The following is a 15,056-nucleotide window of genomic DNA, read 5'->3' as shown; positions in this document are numbered from 1 at the left end:
GGGACATTGTGCGGGAGTTTCAGGGGCAGAGAGAGAGAGAGTGGGAGATTGTGCGGGTGTTTCAGGAGCAGAGAGAGAGAGAGTGGGACATTGTGCGGGTGTTTCAGGAGCAGAGAGAGAGTGGGAGATTGTGCGGGTGTTTCAGGGGCAGAGAGAGAGTGGGAGATTGTGCGGGTGTTTCAGGGGCAGAGAGAGAGAGTGGGACATTGTGCGGGAGTTTCAGGGGCAGAGAGAGAGAGTGGGAGATTGTGCGGGTGTTTCAGGAGTGGGGAGAAAGAGTGGGAGGTTGTGCGGGTACTTAGGAGCCAAGCCTGAAAGTGGTACACGTCATTATGGTTCCCATTCCAGTGGCTAGAACTAGTCCTGGACTCCAGGGAGCTGTGAAGTACCGATGAGCTCTGCAATCAGGAGGAAAAGGTCAACTCGGTGGAAGCATAGCAATAGATCTGCCACATCCACACATGGCCTGATATGATCTTATATGATCTTTTTTTATATATATATAATTTAAATTATTTTCATTTTATTTTTTAAATTTTTTAATTAACTTTAATTTATTATGTTAACATGAATTCAAGTGTCCCATTCTACATAACTCCTTCACCCCACCCCTATATGACCTTAAATGATCCCCCCCTGAGAGATCAGCTTCTCACAGCCACAGGCTCCCCTGAGTGACTTGTTAAAATGCAGATTCTGAGGTCCCACTTGCTGAATTAGAACCTCAGTAAGTAGAGTCTAAGGAACTACATTTTTACCAAATTTCCCCAAATTATTGTTACGTACACTAAGGTTATTTAGAAAGTTACTTGACCCAGTTCTTCAACTCTTTTATTTTACAGAAAGCAAAGTTGAGGTCCAGAGAAGTGATGTGACCTCCATAATTTCTCTTCAGTCACCCACAACCTGAGGCCAGAGCCAGCATGGGGGGGGAGGGGGGAGTCTCTGTGCTGAAGCCCATCCAATCCAGTTACTGTGTTGCCTCCGAGGGCTCAGTGTCCTAGCAGGCCAGGACCCTCGCGAGAATGTGCCCTGGGAGGCCATCCTGGCTTCCTGGATTGCTCCGTTGCCTCCCATCATGTTTGCCTTGAAATGGCTCAAGTATAGTTAGTTCATAGCCAGGAAGCTCCTGCCTTGTAGGTGATGACCAGACCCAGCCCATAATCAAGTCCTAGTATGTCTGACACGATTCCTACCATACGGTAGGAACCCCAAACACTGTTTTATTTTAGAAATTGGAGTCCTGTGGTAATTTTGTTATGTCACTCTGAAACCCACTTTGTTTTTAAAGCTGTAATGTGTCCTAATTGCATTCCGTTAGGGATCGCTTTTAGGGGAGGCACTGGTGGGAGGGGAGGGAACGGGAGGAGAGGGAACCTTCATATTTTCCAGTTCTCTTGGCAAAAACAGCCACTGCTTATTAGCATTCATTTCACATAATTTCTATGATAATACTGTAATTTAAAACACTGACTCAAAGACCTACTACAGGAGGTTAGACTTACTTTCTAAATTTGCCGAACAGATTGCTCATCTCTCTCTCTCCATCAATCTTCCTTCTTAAACAAAATGTAAAACGTGGAACAAAGACCGAAGTGCCAACGTTTGACTGATCCCCTTGTTAACATTACGTGGCTCGGCAGCAACGATACTGTAAGCATTTGAGTTCTGGTTCTGAGCTTCTATGTGAAAAAGAACCTTCAGGTCACTTTCTCCCTTCTCAGGTTTGGGGTAAGGGTACAGCTAAACAGGGAGTAAATGATCAAATGGTGCTTGTCATGCTCTCAAACCTTAGCTGAAATCACCTATTTTCAACTACTGGGATTAATGACTTAAGAGATTTTATGGCTGAAACACCTGCCTTCCTGTATTGGTGTGAAGGAGGATGCCTGTGTGCACAGGGCTCACGCAGCAGGAAACCGGTGGTGGGTCTGGGCTCACTGAGATGGGGGCTCCCCTAACCCTCCTGATGTCTAGCTGAATGATCTGGCCTCCTGGACTAGAGATGGTGTGGGCCTCATCGTGGACAGCATGAGGCCGGAGCAGGACCTCGAGCAGGGTGGGGGGAGACACCGGAGCTGAGCCGTGCCTCCGTCGGTCCTGATCTGGCGCTGCCCCTCTGCAGGCGGCTCCCTCGCCCGGGGCTCCGGGGCTCCGGGCTGAGCCGTGCCTCCGTCGGTCCTGATCTGGCGCTGCCCCTCTGCAGGCGGCTCCCTCACCCGGGGCTCCGGGGCTCCGGGCTGAGCCGTGCCTCCGTCGGTCCTGATCTGGCGCTGCCCCTCTGCAGGCGGCTCCCTCGCCCGGGGCTCCGGGCTTGGCTCCAGTTCTCACTTCTGTGGTCAGCAAGCCCTGCTGGAGTTGACTTGCTCAGCACAAGGAGACTGACTGGGAGGCAGGCCGGGGCCACCCCAGTCAAAAAAGAGAGGAACAGAGGCCTCCCTTCCGGCTGGAGCCTGCCTGGGGGAGGGGCACGGCATTCTGTAGGAAAGGGGTTCCTTTCTCTGTAATGGGACCAGTTCTACTTCCTGGGCCTCACCCTCCCACCACACCGCCTGCCAGTTACTTTGTGTGTATGTATTATTATCTTTAATCCTTAAAACCCTGAAATTAATAGGTCCTATTCCTGTTTGGTGAGAATATGAGGCTCAGAGAGAAGGCATAACCTTCTTCTGGCTACAGAATTAAGATTTGAGCCAGAGGTGCCGGGCCAGACCACCGTGTGCAGCCGCCATGCCGTGGTCACCCTGAGCGGTGGCCTCACCCTGCGTAGTGGCGACCAACGCCAGCGAGCGCAGAAGCACACTGACCATGCAGCCTCTTTCTCAGCGTTGGTTGGTTGACAGTTCTCTGTTTTTCCTCCTTTTTGTTCCTTATAGTTGAAGGATTCCCTCTCTGCTCTTGTTGGTTTTAAGAGGAATGCGAACATAGAAAAGTGAGAAGTGGAGGGTTCACGGAGTTGAGGGGGAGCCAGGGCTGGGCACATGCCCCGTGAGGAGGAGGAGGCCCAGGGCCGAGGAGCCCAGGACAGGAAGGCCGCCACCTGGGGAGTGTCACTGGCCTTCCTGGCTGGCTCTGGCTCTATGACACAATGCAGAGAGCCCTCTGCTTGGGTCCCAGGGGTGGAGGAGTCACCTCGCCCTCTGGGTAAACATCCTAAAGTTAAATAGTAGAGGGAGGCCTTGCCATGGAGGCAGGTAATTAAGACTTTGAAAAAGGGTCCTCGATTTTTAGTTAAGGGTCACCCAGGGTGCTTGTTTAAAATGCTCCTCATCCCCCTGATCCTCACTCTTGGTCTCCCTGATCCCCACTCTTAGAAATTCGCAGGCAGCAGTTTGCAACTGAAGGCCAGATTCTGCATTGTTCAGATACCCCAAGCAATTCTGAGCCCACGGACCCTGGCCCAGGCTATGAAAGGCACAGACTTTGGAGGATGGAGGGGAGCAACCTGAAACTTTTCTTAAGAAAAACAACTGCTTTTCTTAATTTTTATTTTTTTGTCATCACTGTTTAAACTCACAAGCACCAGTTGTAGATGTAGGTATGTTTATGGAGCTGTCTTGCCAAAAGGAAGATAATGAACACAGCAGTTATGTGCATAATTGCAGTTAATTGTTATGTTGTGAATGTATGGTTAAATGATAAACATTAACTTATAAAAACTCTTATTAAAAGTTCCCTGTTATTTGCCATGAATCAGGGGAGTATGTTCATTTATCCACTTGATATAAAAGTTTGGAGCTCCTGCTGTGTGGCTGGCACTCTCCAGGGAGGTAGGGGACAGCGAGGGTTGGCCTCTGCCCTTCAGGAATGTCCAGTCTGGCCAGAGACACTGACTCAATAAGTCCCCAACAATGGTGTGCATTTCAACTTTGTGTAAGTTTATTCTTATTGGTTAGGGTATTTGTTAAATTCATTAGTAAATATGATATTTATAAATATATAGGGATTTGCATATAAACAAGTACAAAAGAAAAAATTCTTGTCAGGCCATATATTGTGATTTGGGGTTTTAAAAATTTGGTTAGCATGCAGAATATGAATTTTCCAGGTACTCTCTGATTGAGCTAGGAAGATGTGTTTTTAATAAATTCTGTACAAAATTAGGTTGTACATTTGCTTCTTAGTGAATTAAAACTTCACCTCCAAATATGTTTAATTAAAACATTTTAAGGATACATTGTCGGTTTGAAACCTTGGGCTTGCCTGGTCAACTCACATAGGGGAGTTGACGCTTCCTACTCCTCCCCTGCCTCTCTCTCTCTCTCTCTCTCTCTCTCTCTCTCTCTCCTCCCCCTTCCTAAAAAATGAATAAATTAAAAAAAAACATTTTAAGGATACATTCATTGTTTCCCCCATCACTTTCCGCTTCCTCCCCTCATTTGTGAACATAACACCATTAGGAAAATGGTACCCAAGTGCTTTCAAGCACAAATGTACCTGAATGCGGCTTTCTCTTCCAGTGATGAGAAGCACAGAGCGCTCTGATTCCATGCTTAGCACATCCTCATGCTGTTCTCTTGCCTGAAGTTTGAGTGCCCAACAGTCTCTGAGAGAACGGATCGGTATGAAACAGTGGTCAGCAGTAACCTCCGCTTCCTGGTTTCCAGAGTTGCAGGCGGTGAGCTGTTTGACTTCTTAGCCGAAAAGGAATCTTTGACTGAAGAGGAAGCAACCGAATTTCTCAAACAAATCCTTAATGGAGTTTACTACCTGCACTCTCTTCAGATTGCCCACTTTGATCTTAAGGTACGTGACTGAGTGTCAACCAGATAGAAGCTGATGGAATCCACAGCATTGGTTGTTTGCTAAGAAACATTGAGGCAGGCAGTGTCCTTCCTTTGGGTTTAACAAATGGAATTACCAGTGTAAATCAGCAAGTGTGTAATGCTTGCCTCCTACAGAGAGTCCTAACATTTTTTTGGATTAGAATCTTACGATTAATGATTACATTTGAGAATCCCTGAGGAAGAACCAGGGATCTTACCAGCCAGGTGTTTAAGCAAGGGAGCTACTATTGATGATGGGACATTTTCAACCTGTAGTGCCCACTGGCTTTCCAGTTCCCCTCCCCGTGTGGCTGCAGGGCATGTGAGATAGAAGGTGCCTTGCTCTCTACACGTCCTCCTGATGCAAAGGCTTATGGGTCTGACCCTGTGGCCTGCAATCAATCAAGTCAAACTCTGAAACCGGCTAAGTGGGGTCATGCCTGGCGGCAGGCAGGTCATTATGGGAAATAATGTCATACTTCCAACTGTCACAGAAGTTATGGTCTCTTTGGGAAAGTAGACACCCATAAGCAACAGGAAGTGACAATGTTAAGATTCAGAGTACAATCCAAGGCAGTGAAAAGATTGTCACCAAGCAGCGTGTGATTGATTGCCATGTAAATGATTCAGGTCATTGGAGCTAGAATAGGACTTTAGAAGAAGAAGGAGTTTTTTCATACTTATTGTAGCAAAGCTGTTAAGATTCCATCTGGATCCCCCCAACAATCACTAACACATAACCCCAAAGACTGCTGTTGGAGACACCCATGGCTGTCTGCCCGACATCTGACTTCTGGCCCTGGGAGCTGGAAATGCCAAAGAATAAGTGCCCACAGAAACACCTCTTAGCGATGGAGGGTGGGGGGAGGTCGATAAACACCCTAACTCCCTCCTGCTTCAGTTAGAAAACTCTGAGTGCTGCTCTTTGTCCCCAAGTTCCTCAAAGAGATTACACTCGAGTCACTCCCATCTCTGGATAAGACAGCTTGTTTCAGCTTCCTTCCACTTCCTGTCTCCCCACTCCTCTACCAAATGGCTCCCATATAAGCCACTTGTATCCAAGTCCCTGTCACAGGTCTGGAGAACCTATACCAAAACATTTTCCCTGGTATTCTCTTACATGTACCCTTTAAGCCTATTTTTCAGTTGGTATTTTCAGGGGAGAGGAAGAACTATTCAGCGACCTTGTCCCCAGCATAATATATCATAGCTGCTAATTTTTTTATTGAGGTATAATAAAGATAACATACAATTTAACAATCTAACCATTTTTAAGTATGCAGTTCACTCGCATCAGTATATTCACATTGTTGTGCAATCATCAAGCACCATCCATTTCTAGAACTTACTGATCTTCCCACACTGAAGCTATGTGTCCATTAAACAGGATCTCCCCATCCCCCCCAACACCCCCATCTTCTCGCAACTGCCATTCTCTTTGGTCTCTGTGAACTGGCCCATTCCAGGTACTTCATATAAGTGGGATCATACAATATTCATCCTTTTCTAGTCTGGCTTATTTCAGTTAACATAATGTCTTAAGTGTCTTCCATACTGTAACGTGTTTCAGAATTTACTTCCTTAGGCTGAATAATATTTCATTATATTATATTGTATGCCACGTTTTCTTTATCCATTCCTATGTTGGTGGACATTGGTTTTTTTTCCTATCTTTGGGTTATGATGAACACCACTTCTATGAAGATTGCTTTACTATTTCTCTCCTTTTTTAAGCCTGAAAACATAATGCTTTTGGATAGAAATGTTCCCAAACCTCGGATCAAGATCATTGACTTTGGATTGGCCCATAAAATTGACTTTGGAAATGAATTCAAAAACATATTTGGGACACCAGAATTTGTTGGTAAGTTTCTTTGCTTCTATGGTTATTTATTTCTCATAAACATTATGTTGGCAAAATTTCCCTTGCTATAGCATTATTTCTCTGGTGCATGTTTCTGGTTTATACATAAAGATGATATCTGTTGGTTTGCTTTCTCCTAAAACTAATGTGTATTTATTTTCTCTTAGCTCCTGAGATAGTCAACTATGAACCTCTTGGTCTTGAGGCAGATATGTGGTAAGTCCCTCACCCTCGATGTTGTCATCTATTTTATTTAATTTATTATTCTTCTAACATTTATTTTTGTCTCTATTTTGTGTCTAGGAGTATTGGGGTGATCACCTATATTCTGTAAGTACTAGAATCCACAACTCATAATCTTTCCCTCTTTCTCTGAGACCACATGTTTTATTAATCACTCATGTTGATCCCTTCATCTTCTGCACATTTTTTATGTAAACATTCATTTTACACCCCCAGAACACGTTTAGTTTATACTAATTAAACATTTTTCTCCTAATTCTAAATGAGTCATCAGAAACCGCAACATAATCACTGGAAGAAAGCATGTCTGTCCATCACTGAGAAAATAGGAAAGGTTTTATTTTAACTACTAGATGCTGTACCAAATTAACTTTTTAAATGCATCCTTTGCATTAAGCTGAAGCTTTTGTGTGTGGCAATTAAATGCCCCATAATATGTAATGGGAGCATCAGATTATGATCTTCTCACCCCCCTTATCAGACATTATGGGGACGAAATGACAACCTGAGAAGTAACTGTATGTGTTCTGTGCCCCACTTTATTAACAGCCTGAGTGGGGCCTCGCCATTCCTTGGAGATACTAAGCAAGAAACTTTAGCAAATGTATCTGCCGTCAACTACGAATTTGAGGAAGAATATTTCAGTAATACCAGTGCCCTAGCCAAAGATTTCATAAGAAGACTGCTCGTCAAGGATCCAAAGTGAGTGTCCATTATTCCCAAAAGGTACTCAGTTGTGGCCTCAGCTAGACAAGGGTTAGCCGTGTCCTGTGCATGGTGGCCAGGCTTCTGAGACCCTGGTTGTTTGCTCTCAAAAAGAGAACTATGCTTGGCCCCGCTTGGTTTGCTCAGTGGATAGAGCATCAGCCCGGTGTGCAGAATTTCTGGGTTCGATCCTTGGTCAGGGCACATAGGAGAAGCGCCCATCTGCTTCTCTTCCTCTCCCTCCCTCTCCTCTCCCTTTTCTCCTTCCACAGCCAGGGGCTCGGCTGGTCAGAGCATCATCAGCCTCTGGCATTGGGGATAGCTCAGTTGATTGGAGCATCAACCTCAGAGGGAGGTTGCCTGGTAGATCCTGGTCAGGGCACATGTGGGAGTCTCTCTATCTCCCCTCCTCTCACTTAAAAAAAAGGGGGGGAGGGGTTGGGAAGCGTGCCATGTAAAACACCTCAGAAAATGTAGTCAAAGTCCTTTGTGCCTGCTCGGTGGGTCCTGCAGGCACAGTGAAATAATCATACAAAGACTGACATTGTTTTCAGCTTCTGTCCACAAACCAGGCCCCAAACTGTATTTCTAGAACATTTGTTTTATAGGCCTGGCCGGCATAGGAACAACCTTAGTGATTGCTTCTGTGGTCACAGCATTTTTTTTTTTTCTTTCCCCTCTCACCACAAAGGAAAAGAATGACAATTCAAGATAGTTTGCAGCATCCCTGGATCAAAGTAAGTTAAGTTGCATATTGTGATTGGTCTGGGTATTAAAGAGCATCCTGAAATTTATTTGTTCTAGGCTATTCCTAGTTACTGTGGGTTCTAACCACAGGTACCTCTGGAGTATTGTGTTTGCTGTTTGTGCCATGTTTGACCACAACCAGCAGACGAGAGCATGCTCATAACAGAGGTGGGAAGGAGAGAGCTATCATAATGCAGGATTATAAACGGAGCTGAAGGTCCAGTCTACTCAACAGCCACATCTGGTTTGACCTGTGGGATATTGGCCCAAACAATATATTTTTAATTCTTTTGAATTAATCTCCAGCATTTAAATATCATATCAAATCTGGATCTTCAACTGCTTTTGACAAATTTGAAGATATACCAAAACTGAGACTCGTTCCACGAGTCCAGAGACTTGGCACAGCCAGCTGCCTTTGTGCCGGTATATGGCCCCTCCCTTGCATATCCCACCATTGCCTTACCTGCCTGACACCTGTTGGCATTTAGATTAAAGAATTGAAGTCGCCATGGATGAAAGAAAGAGGTCCCATGGAAAGGAACCTCACAGGGTAATCTGATTATAAAGTCCTAAATGGGCAGATCGTGTGGGTAGTCATGCCCCAGGCATATAACTTCTTTAGTGCAAGGTTTCTCTTTGCCTTAAGCAAGCCCTGTCCATTGTTTCTGTGCATCTGTGTTAACACACCTCTGACATAAGGGGAAACCAACCTCAAGAAAGCACATAATCTTATGACTATCCGGTAATCCAGTCTCCACCTTGCTTTGGCCCATCACCATATACACTTCCTTACATTCCCACCTTAATTTCAGATGTGTAAAAGAAACTGAAGCTCTCATTCTCCAGAGCATTTGAAAGCTTGCTCCCTGGCATCAGCTGGGTTCAAAGAAATTAAAAAAAAAAAAAAAAGACCTGAAGTGTGTTCGGCTAGAACAGAAAGGGCTAATCGTGGGGGAACATGACAGTTACAAAATAAGATTATGGGACCAATATGCAGATTTTGATTCAGTGACTCGAGTGACTTGCATTTTAAAAGCAGGTTTGAGGCAGCTGGAGAACCCTTTGCCTGTACAGGGTCCCAGCAGTTGCCTGGGCTCCCCTAGAAGGCAGTGATGTCTCTTTCTTTTAGAAGTAGAGCTTCTGGTTTCCTGAAAAGGTGAAGTAGAAGGCATTCTAATGCTGTCAGGCAGGCTGAATTCAGTGACTTCTGAGGTCCCTCCCAGCTCTAAATTACTGGATGATATTCAGATTCAAATGCCTCATAATATGGCCTCACAATGCATCTTGCTATTCCCAAACTCTCTTATGGAAAGTTGTAATTCACCTTAGCCCAAGCGCAACTTTTCAGCTTTTCCCCAAGATCCAGTCTTAGCAAACCCTGAGCCACAAGAGCTAACCTCTGTAGACTGGGTTCCTAGATCTTGTTTCTATTATCTCAACTTGTTATTCTAGGAAGGTGAATGTGTAAGCAAGCTTCCCAAATAGTAAGAGGTTTCAAAAATTTGTCTTGTAACACATTTTTGTAATTTGAGAGCTCTAAATTTTTTCTTGGGACTTTCATTTTAGCCTAAAGATACCCAACAAGCTCTAAGCAGAAAAGCATCAGCAGTAAACATGGAGAAATTCAAGAAGTTCGCAGCCCGGAAAAAATGGAAAGTAAGATTATTTGATATGGAGGGATTTTTACTAATTCTATTTCCTGTTCAATTCCAACAATTGTATGAGTTTTGATAGTCACATTGTCTACCATGACCAGCCTGCCTGGGACCAAGGACACAGGGCAAGACCCTTGCATCCCATGCTCCTCTGAGGGGGGACACCCAAGGGTTTTGCTAGGGATAGATCTAATTCCTCAAAGAGTAAAGGACAAAATATTGAGGGGGAAGAATGTAGAACATTTAGTTCTGTGGTTTAATAATGAAATTCAGAAGGAGACTTTCTCTATATCCTGTTGTCTTGACTTGTAGAATTATTCTTTAAGCAAATATGATCCAGCCTACTCCTGGGGTTGCCTGTCCCTGAAGAAGGATACATTCTGTCAACAGTGAATGCCAGCTCAAAGACTGCCATTTGCACTAATTTGAGCATTGTTACATAACCTCTCTCTCCTTCTCTCCCCCTATCTTTATATATCCTTTTTTTTTCTTTTTTTCTTTTTCTTTTTTAGCAATCTGTTCGCTTGATATCACTGTGCCAAAGATTATCCAGGTCATTCTTGTCCAGAAGTAACATGAGTGTTGCCAGAAGCGATGATACTCTGGTAAGCAAAATTGTTCGTCTTGGTGAGGTTCTTTCTTAGCACTGTGTACTTAAAATGTCTAGGTTGTTTGGTTTTTTTTTTTTAATTTGTTTTTAATTTGTTTTTAATTTATTCATTTTAGAGAGGAGAGGGAGAGACAGAGGGAAAGAGAGAGAGGAGAAACAGAGAGAGAGAAGGGGGGGAGGAGCTAGAAGCATCAACTCCCATATGTGCCTTGACCAGGCAAGCCCAGGGTTTCGAACCGGCGACCTCAGCATTTCCAGGTCGACGCTTTATCCACTGCGCCACCACAGGCCAGGCGTAGGTTGTTTGGTTTGTTCAACAACTCAGAAAAACTGAAGTCATATAATTGTCAGATCTGTCCTTCCTCCTCTGAGGGTAGGGAGTTGGGTGACTGATTTGAAGTACTCTGTTGCTTCTTTCATCCTTTTCCTTTGTGTTTTGATAGGCACTACTCCCACCCCACAGCCTCTAACACTGCAGCCTCCCTCCTGATAAGAGAGGCTGCCCAGTAGAAGAGGGAAGAGCTCATTTTAATTTTTATGAAATAAAATGAGAGCCTTCTATTGCCACTGATCTAGAGGACTCTTGGATCACACACACACACACACACACACACACACACACACACCCTCTTGGACCACAACACACACATGTGCGCGCGCGCACACACACACGCACCCTCTTGGACCACACATGCACACACACACACACACACACACAGAAAGTCAGGGGAAATGCGGTAGAGTTTGCTGGTGTAGTCTGTGGTAGACCAGAATGCTAAACCCACTTGCTTTGTTGTCATTGTATTGACTGTCCAAAGCCCTTGAGAACAACTTCATAATTTTTTTCCTTCAATCCAAACTGAAACCTAATCACAGATTAACTCTTCAGATAGGACTAGCCGTAGTTGAGTTCAATAAGACTTTCCTCTGACAATCAGACAAGAGGGCTTTGTTAACCTGGGAGGTAAAGGGGACTCTAGGAAAGGCAGAAAGGGTGATTCTGTGGGAACCAGGCTGCTCCTGTAACTGAATAGCCGGTGTTTCCTGAGTGGGACCCGGGGATTCCGAGGGCAGAATCACACATCAGCAGACACTAGCTCTTTTTTCCCCCTGAAGTTAATAGTTTCTCTGAGGCTAGAGCTCTAGTCTTGTAGAATAAAAAGAGATAGGAAATGTTAAAAAGAAAAAAGAAGTGGGAGAGAAGCAAGTTAGAAGAAGGGAGAGGAAGAGGAGGAAGGCTGGATTTGGGAATTGTGTGAGGGTGACAGTGGGACTAAAGAAAATATAAAAGTAAGATGATGAGAATGATTAAATATTATACATTAAAATCATCCTGAATGATTATTCAATTGGGAGAAATTATATTTTGTCATACGCCAGCTGCGACGAGTATAATATTCAGGTCCCCAGCGGGAACGGTGCAGAATTAAGAAAATAAGACTTAAAGAATTAAAGAATATAAAAGATGGGTTTGGGAGGGCTTTGCAATTGCTGCTAGCAGAAAATACCTCCTAGCAGAGAAAAACATGGCCGCGCCCAGAAACCCATCCTCCTTTATTTATAGGGCAAAGCGGTCCATTAGCAAATCAATGACTTTTCTGATTACAGTTTCCAAGGCAACTCAAGAATTCCACCAAGTGCAAAAAAACACCTACCAATACTTAACATACACAAAGAAGCCAGTCTTTCCTTCCGGGGAACATGGGGGGAAGGATGAGCATCACAGCTAACATGGAGGTGTGGGGAAGGGCTTAGCTTTTTGCAAGCGAGGTGGGGGGTTGGGCAGCAGCCAGTTCCCCACACCTCTGTCCCCCAGAAATAACTCTAAAAACCCTGTTGATTTTTCAGTCCCCGACAATATTTATTACAAGAAAAGTTTAAGGTAGAAGAGAGACCCAGGATCGTATAAGAACTACAGTTGGGAAGACTTCCTCCCCAGACCTAAGGTTCTCATTCGTCTCAGTATCCTGCTGATCATGAAGATGTATTATAACAATCTCTTTGCTGTCTCTCTCAAGGATGAGGAAGACTCCTTTGTGATGAAAGCCATCATCCATGCCATCAATGATGACAATGTCCCGGGCCTGCAGCACCTCCTAGGCTCTTTGACCAACTATGATGTTAATCAACCCAACAAGGTCTGATGTTGTTCTATCAGGGCTAGTAGAGGGAAGTGGTCATGGTGACTGTACACCTCCAAGTCCAAGGTGGAAAGACCCCATCTGCTTCTTTATTCGCCCTTCTAGTTGCAAACTCAGTACTGTGGGAAAACTCACTTCTGTTCAAAGAATGAAGTGACTTAGAAATAAGGTCTTTTTGCATTCAGGCTCTTTCTTCACGAAAGCCCATTTCACATGCATCAATTACACCTCTAATCATGCAATTTTAAATTTACTGATCCTGCAAATGAGAATGTCACCTTTGATTGTGAGTCCAGAAGAGGAGGGGTGCTGTTCTATATTCCATGCCTGTTACACAGCAGTTGTTCTGTGCCTGTTGAGACCTAGGAAAGTGTGTGGGGCAGCAGGGATGGTCTGGGCTTTTTCTTTCCTACCAAACTTGAAAAATAGTATGTTTTTTCTTGCTTATTTCAGCATGGGACGCCTCCATTACTTATTGCCGCTGGCTGTGGAAATATTCAAATGCTACAGTTGCTCATTAAAAGAGGATCAAGAATCGATGTCCAGGATAAGGTTATAATTCTGTTTTATTGCAAATAACTTAATTTTTTAAGTATTCCCAAATATCTCTAATCCTAGAGGTAACAGAGAAAATAACATGTGTGCTCTACCTCAGTTTCCTATAGAGGAAGATAAACTGCTTAACTTACCTGGTCCAATCTAACAAATGTTATACAGAACAAGGAAGATGTTGCTCTTACCCTGGGCCCAGTTGTCGCATAGCACAGTGGTCCCCAACCTCCGGGCCACGGACCCCTACTGGTCCGTGGGCCATTTGGTACCGGTCCGCAGAGAAAGAATAAATAACTTATATTATTTCCGTTTTATTTATATTTAAGTCTGAACGATGTTTTATTTTTTTAAAATGACCAGGTTCCCTCTGTTACATCTGTCTAAGACTCACTCTTGACGCTTGTTTTGGTCACATAATACATTTATACATCCCACCCTAAAGGCCAGTCCGTGAAAATATTTTCTGACATTAAACCAGTCCGTGGCCCAAAAAAGATTGGGGACCACTGGCATAGCAGCCTTTCCATGTGCACTGCCCCAGATTCTCCTCCTCACTGACCACAGTTACTAAATAGTGTTATTGTAAGAGGTCACATTTGGAAAAGTTTCCATGGTCTAATCATCTCATCAGAAAATGTATGTGCCTGTTTGTTTATTGGGCCACAGAGAGGAATGATATGCTTTGAGCTATAAATCGCATTGAAAGTGCAGAGACATTGATTAACTGCTACTAGACATTACAATGGATCTGTCGTCAGCTTCCTTAGACCTTCAACAGAGTTATAAAAGGACTAAATCTGGCCCTTGATAGTATAGGGAATTCTAAACAGAGAATATAGGTTCAAATGAAGGTTTTAAGAAAAGAAAAACAACTTTTAATTTTGAGTAATTCAAAATTTACCAAAAAATCTGCAGAGGTAGTACACAGAGCTGCCTTCTCCCCTTCCCCCCCGCCCTGGAATGTTAACATCTTATATCAACTCAGTCCCTATGCAAAAACAAAAAATAAAATGGGGGCATTATTTCTCACGGAAGTCGCTTCTCCGGAATTTGCCATCAAGTAGGAAGGGAAACTGTGTGTCTGAGTGATGTACATTCAGATCCATCCGCTCTCTGGAAGTGTGACTCCACGTTGGTTTTTGCGCAGGGTGGATCCAATGCCATCTACTGGGCCTCTCGACATGGCCACGTAGATACCTTGAAATTTCTCCATGAGAACAAGTGCTCTTTGGATGTTAAAGACAAGGTAAGGCACTTACCTTCTTAGGGACAGGGGGATGTAATAAAAGGCTGCATTGGAACATTGGCCTGCCCAAAGAACAAGGATTCAGGACCAAAATCTTTCTGCAGAGAATTTCATCTAGAAATTTGTTTTTGCTGGTGGCTTGGTCTAATATTAAAACCTGCTCTTAGCTGACATCTGCCAGATAGTTGCCATAATATGCAAGCAGTGAATTACTTCTCATAAGAAACATGCAAACTCAGAGTTCCGGTAGAAAGACAAATGGAAAGAGGCCCGAGTCCTGATCCTCACTGACGCGCCATGTACGTGTCTCTTTACCGTACTCTTCATCTTGCAAGTGGCTGACAATGCTGGTCTTGCAGTCACTGGCACTAGAAGGCTTAATGAGATAATGCATGTAAAGTAAGGCTTCTGGAGGCAAAGATGTTTTAAAAATCATTGACGTAGCAAGTGGCCTTACTGTCACATGTTCATGTTTTATTCCATATCACAGTCCTGTGTGTGAATTGTCAGGTCTGGGACCTGCA

General features: G+C 44.0%; 1 protein-coding gene across 5 annotated transcripts in view; it reads left to right on the top strand.

Moving 5' to 3' along the window:
* DAPK1 (death associated protein kinase 1) overlaps nt 1-15,056 on the top strand; it is a 192,860-nt gene that overhangs the window by 130,884 nt on the left and 46,920 nt on the right. For all 5 annotated transcript variants that reach the window (XM_066367854.1, XM_066367853.1, XM_066367850.1 and 2 more), the window contains exons 4-14: nt 4,608-4,746; nt 6,501-6,630; nt 6,798-6,846; nt 6,934-6,960; nt 7,423-7,575; nt 8,270-8,315; nt 9,895-9,984; nt 10,496-10,588; nt 12,612-12,731; nt 13,188-13,286; nt 14,434-14,532. In XM_066367854.1, coding sequence (XP_066223951.1) covers nt 4,608-4,746; nt 6,501-6,630; nt 6,798-6,846; nt 6,934-6,960; nt 7,423-7,575; nt 8,270-8,315; nt 9,895-9,984; nt 10,496-10,588; nt 12,612-12,731; nt 13,188-13,286; nt 14,434-14,532 — 1,045 coding nt within the window. The remainder of the gene's footprint in view (nt 1-4,607; nt 4,747-6,500; nt 6,631-6,797; nt 6,847-6,933; nt 6,961-7,422; nt 7,576-8,269; nt 8,316-9,894; nt 9,985-10,495; nt 10,589-12,611; nt 12,732-13,187; nt 13,287-14,433; nt 14,533-15,056) is intronic.

The sequence above is a fragment of the Saccopteryx leptura genome, chromosome 2 (genome assembly GCF_036850995.1).
Source record: "Saccopteryx leptura isolate mSacLep1 chromosome 2, mSacLep1_pri_phased_curated, whole genome shotgun sequence".
NCBI lineage: Eukaryota > Metazoa > Chordata > Mammalia > Chiroptera > Emballonuridae > Saccopteryx > Saccopteryx leptura.
This window is presented reverse-complemented; position numbering and strand designations above follow the sequence as displayed.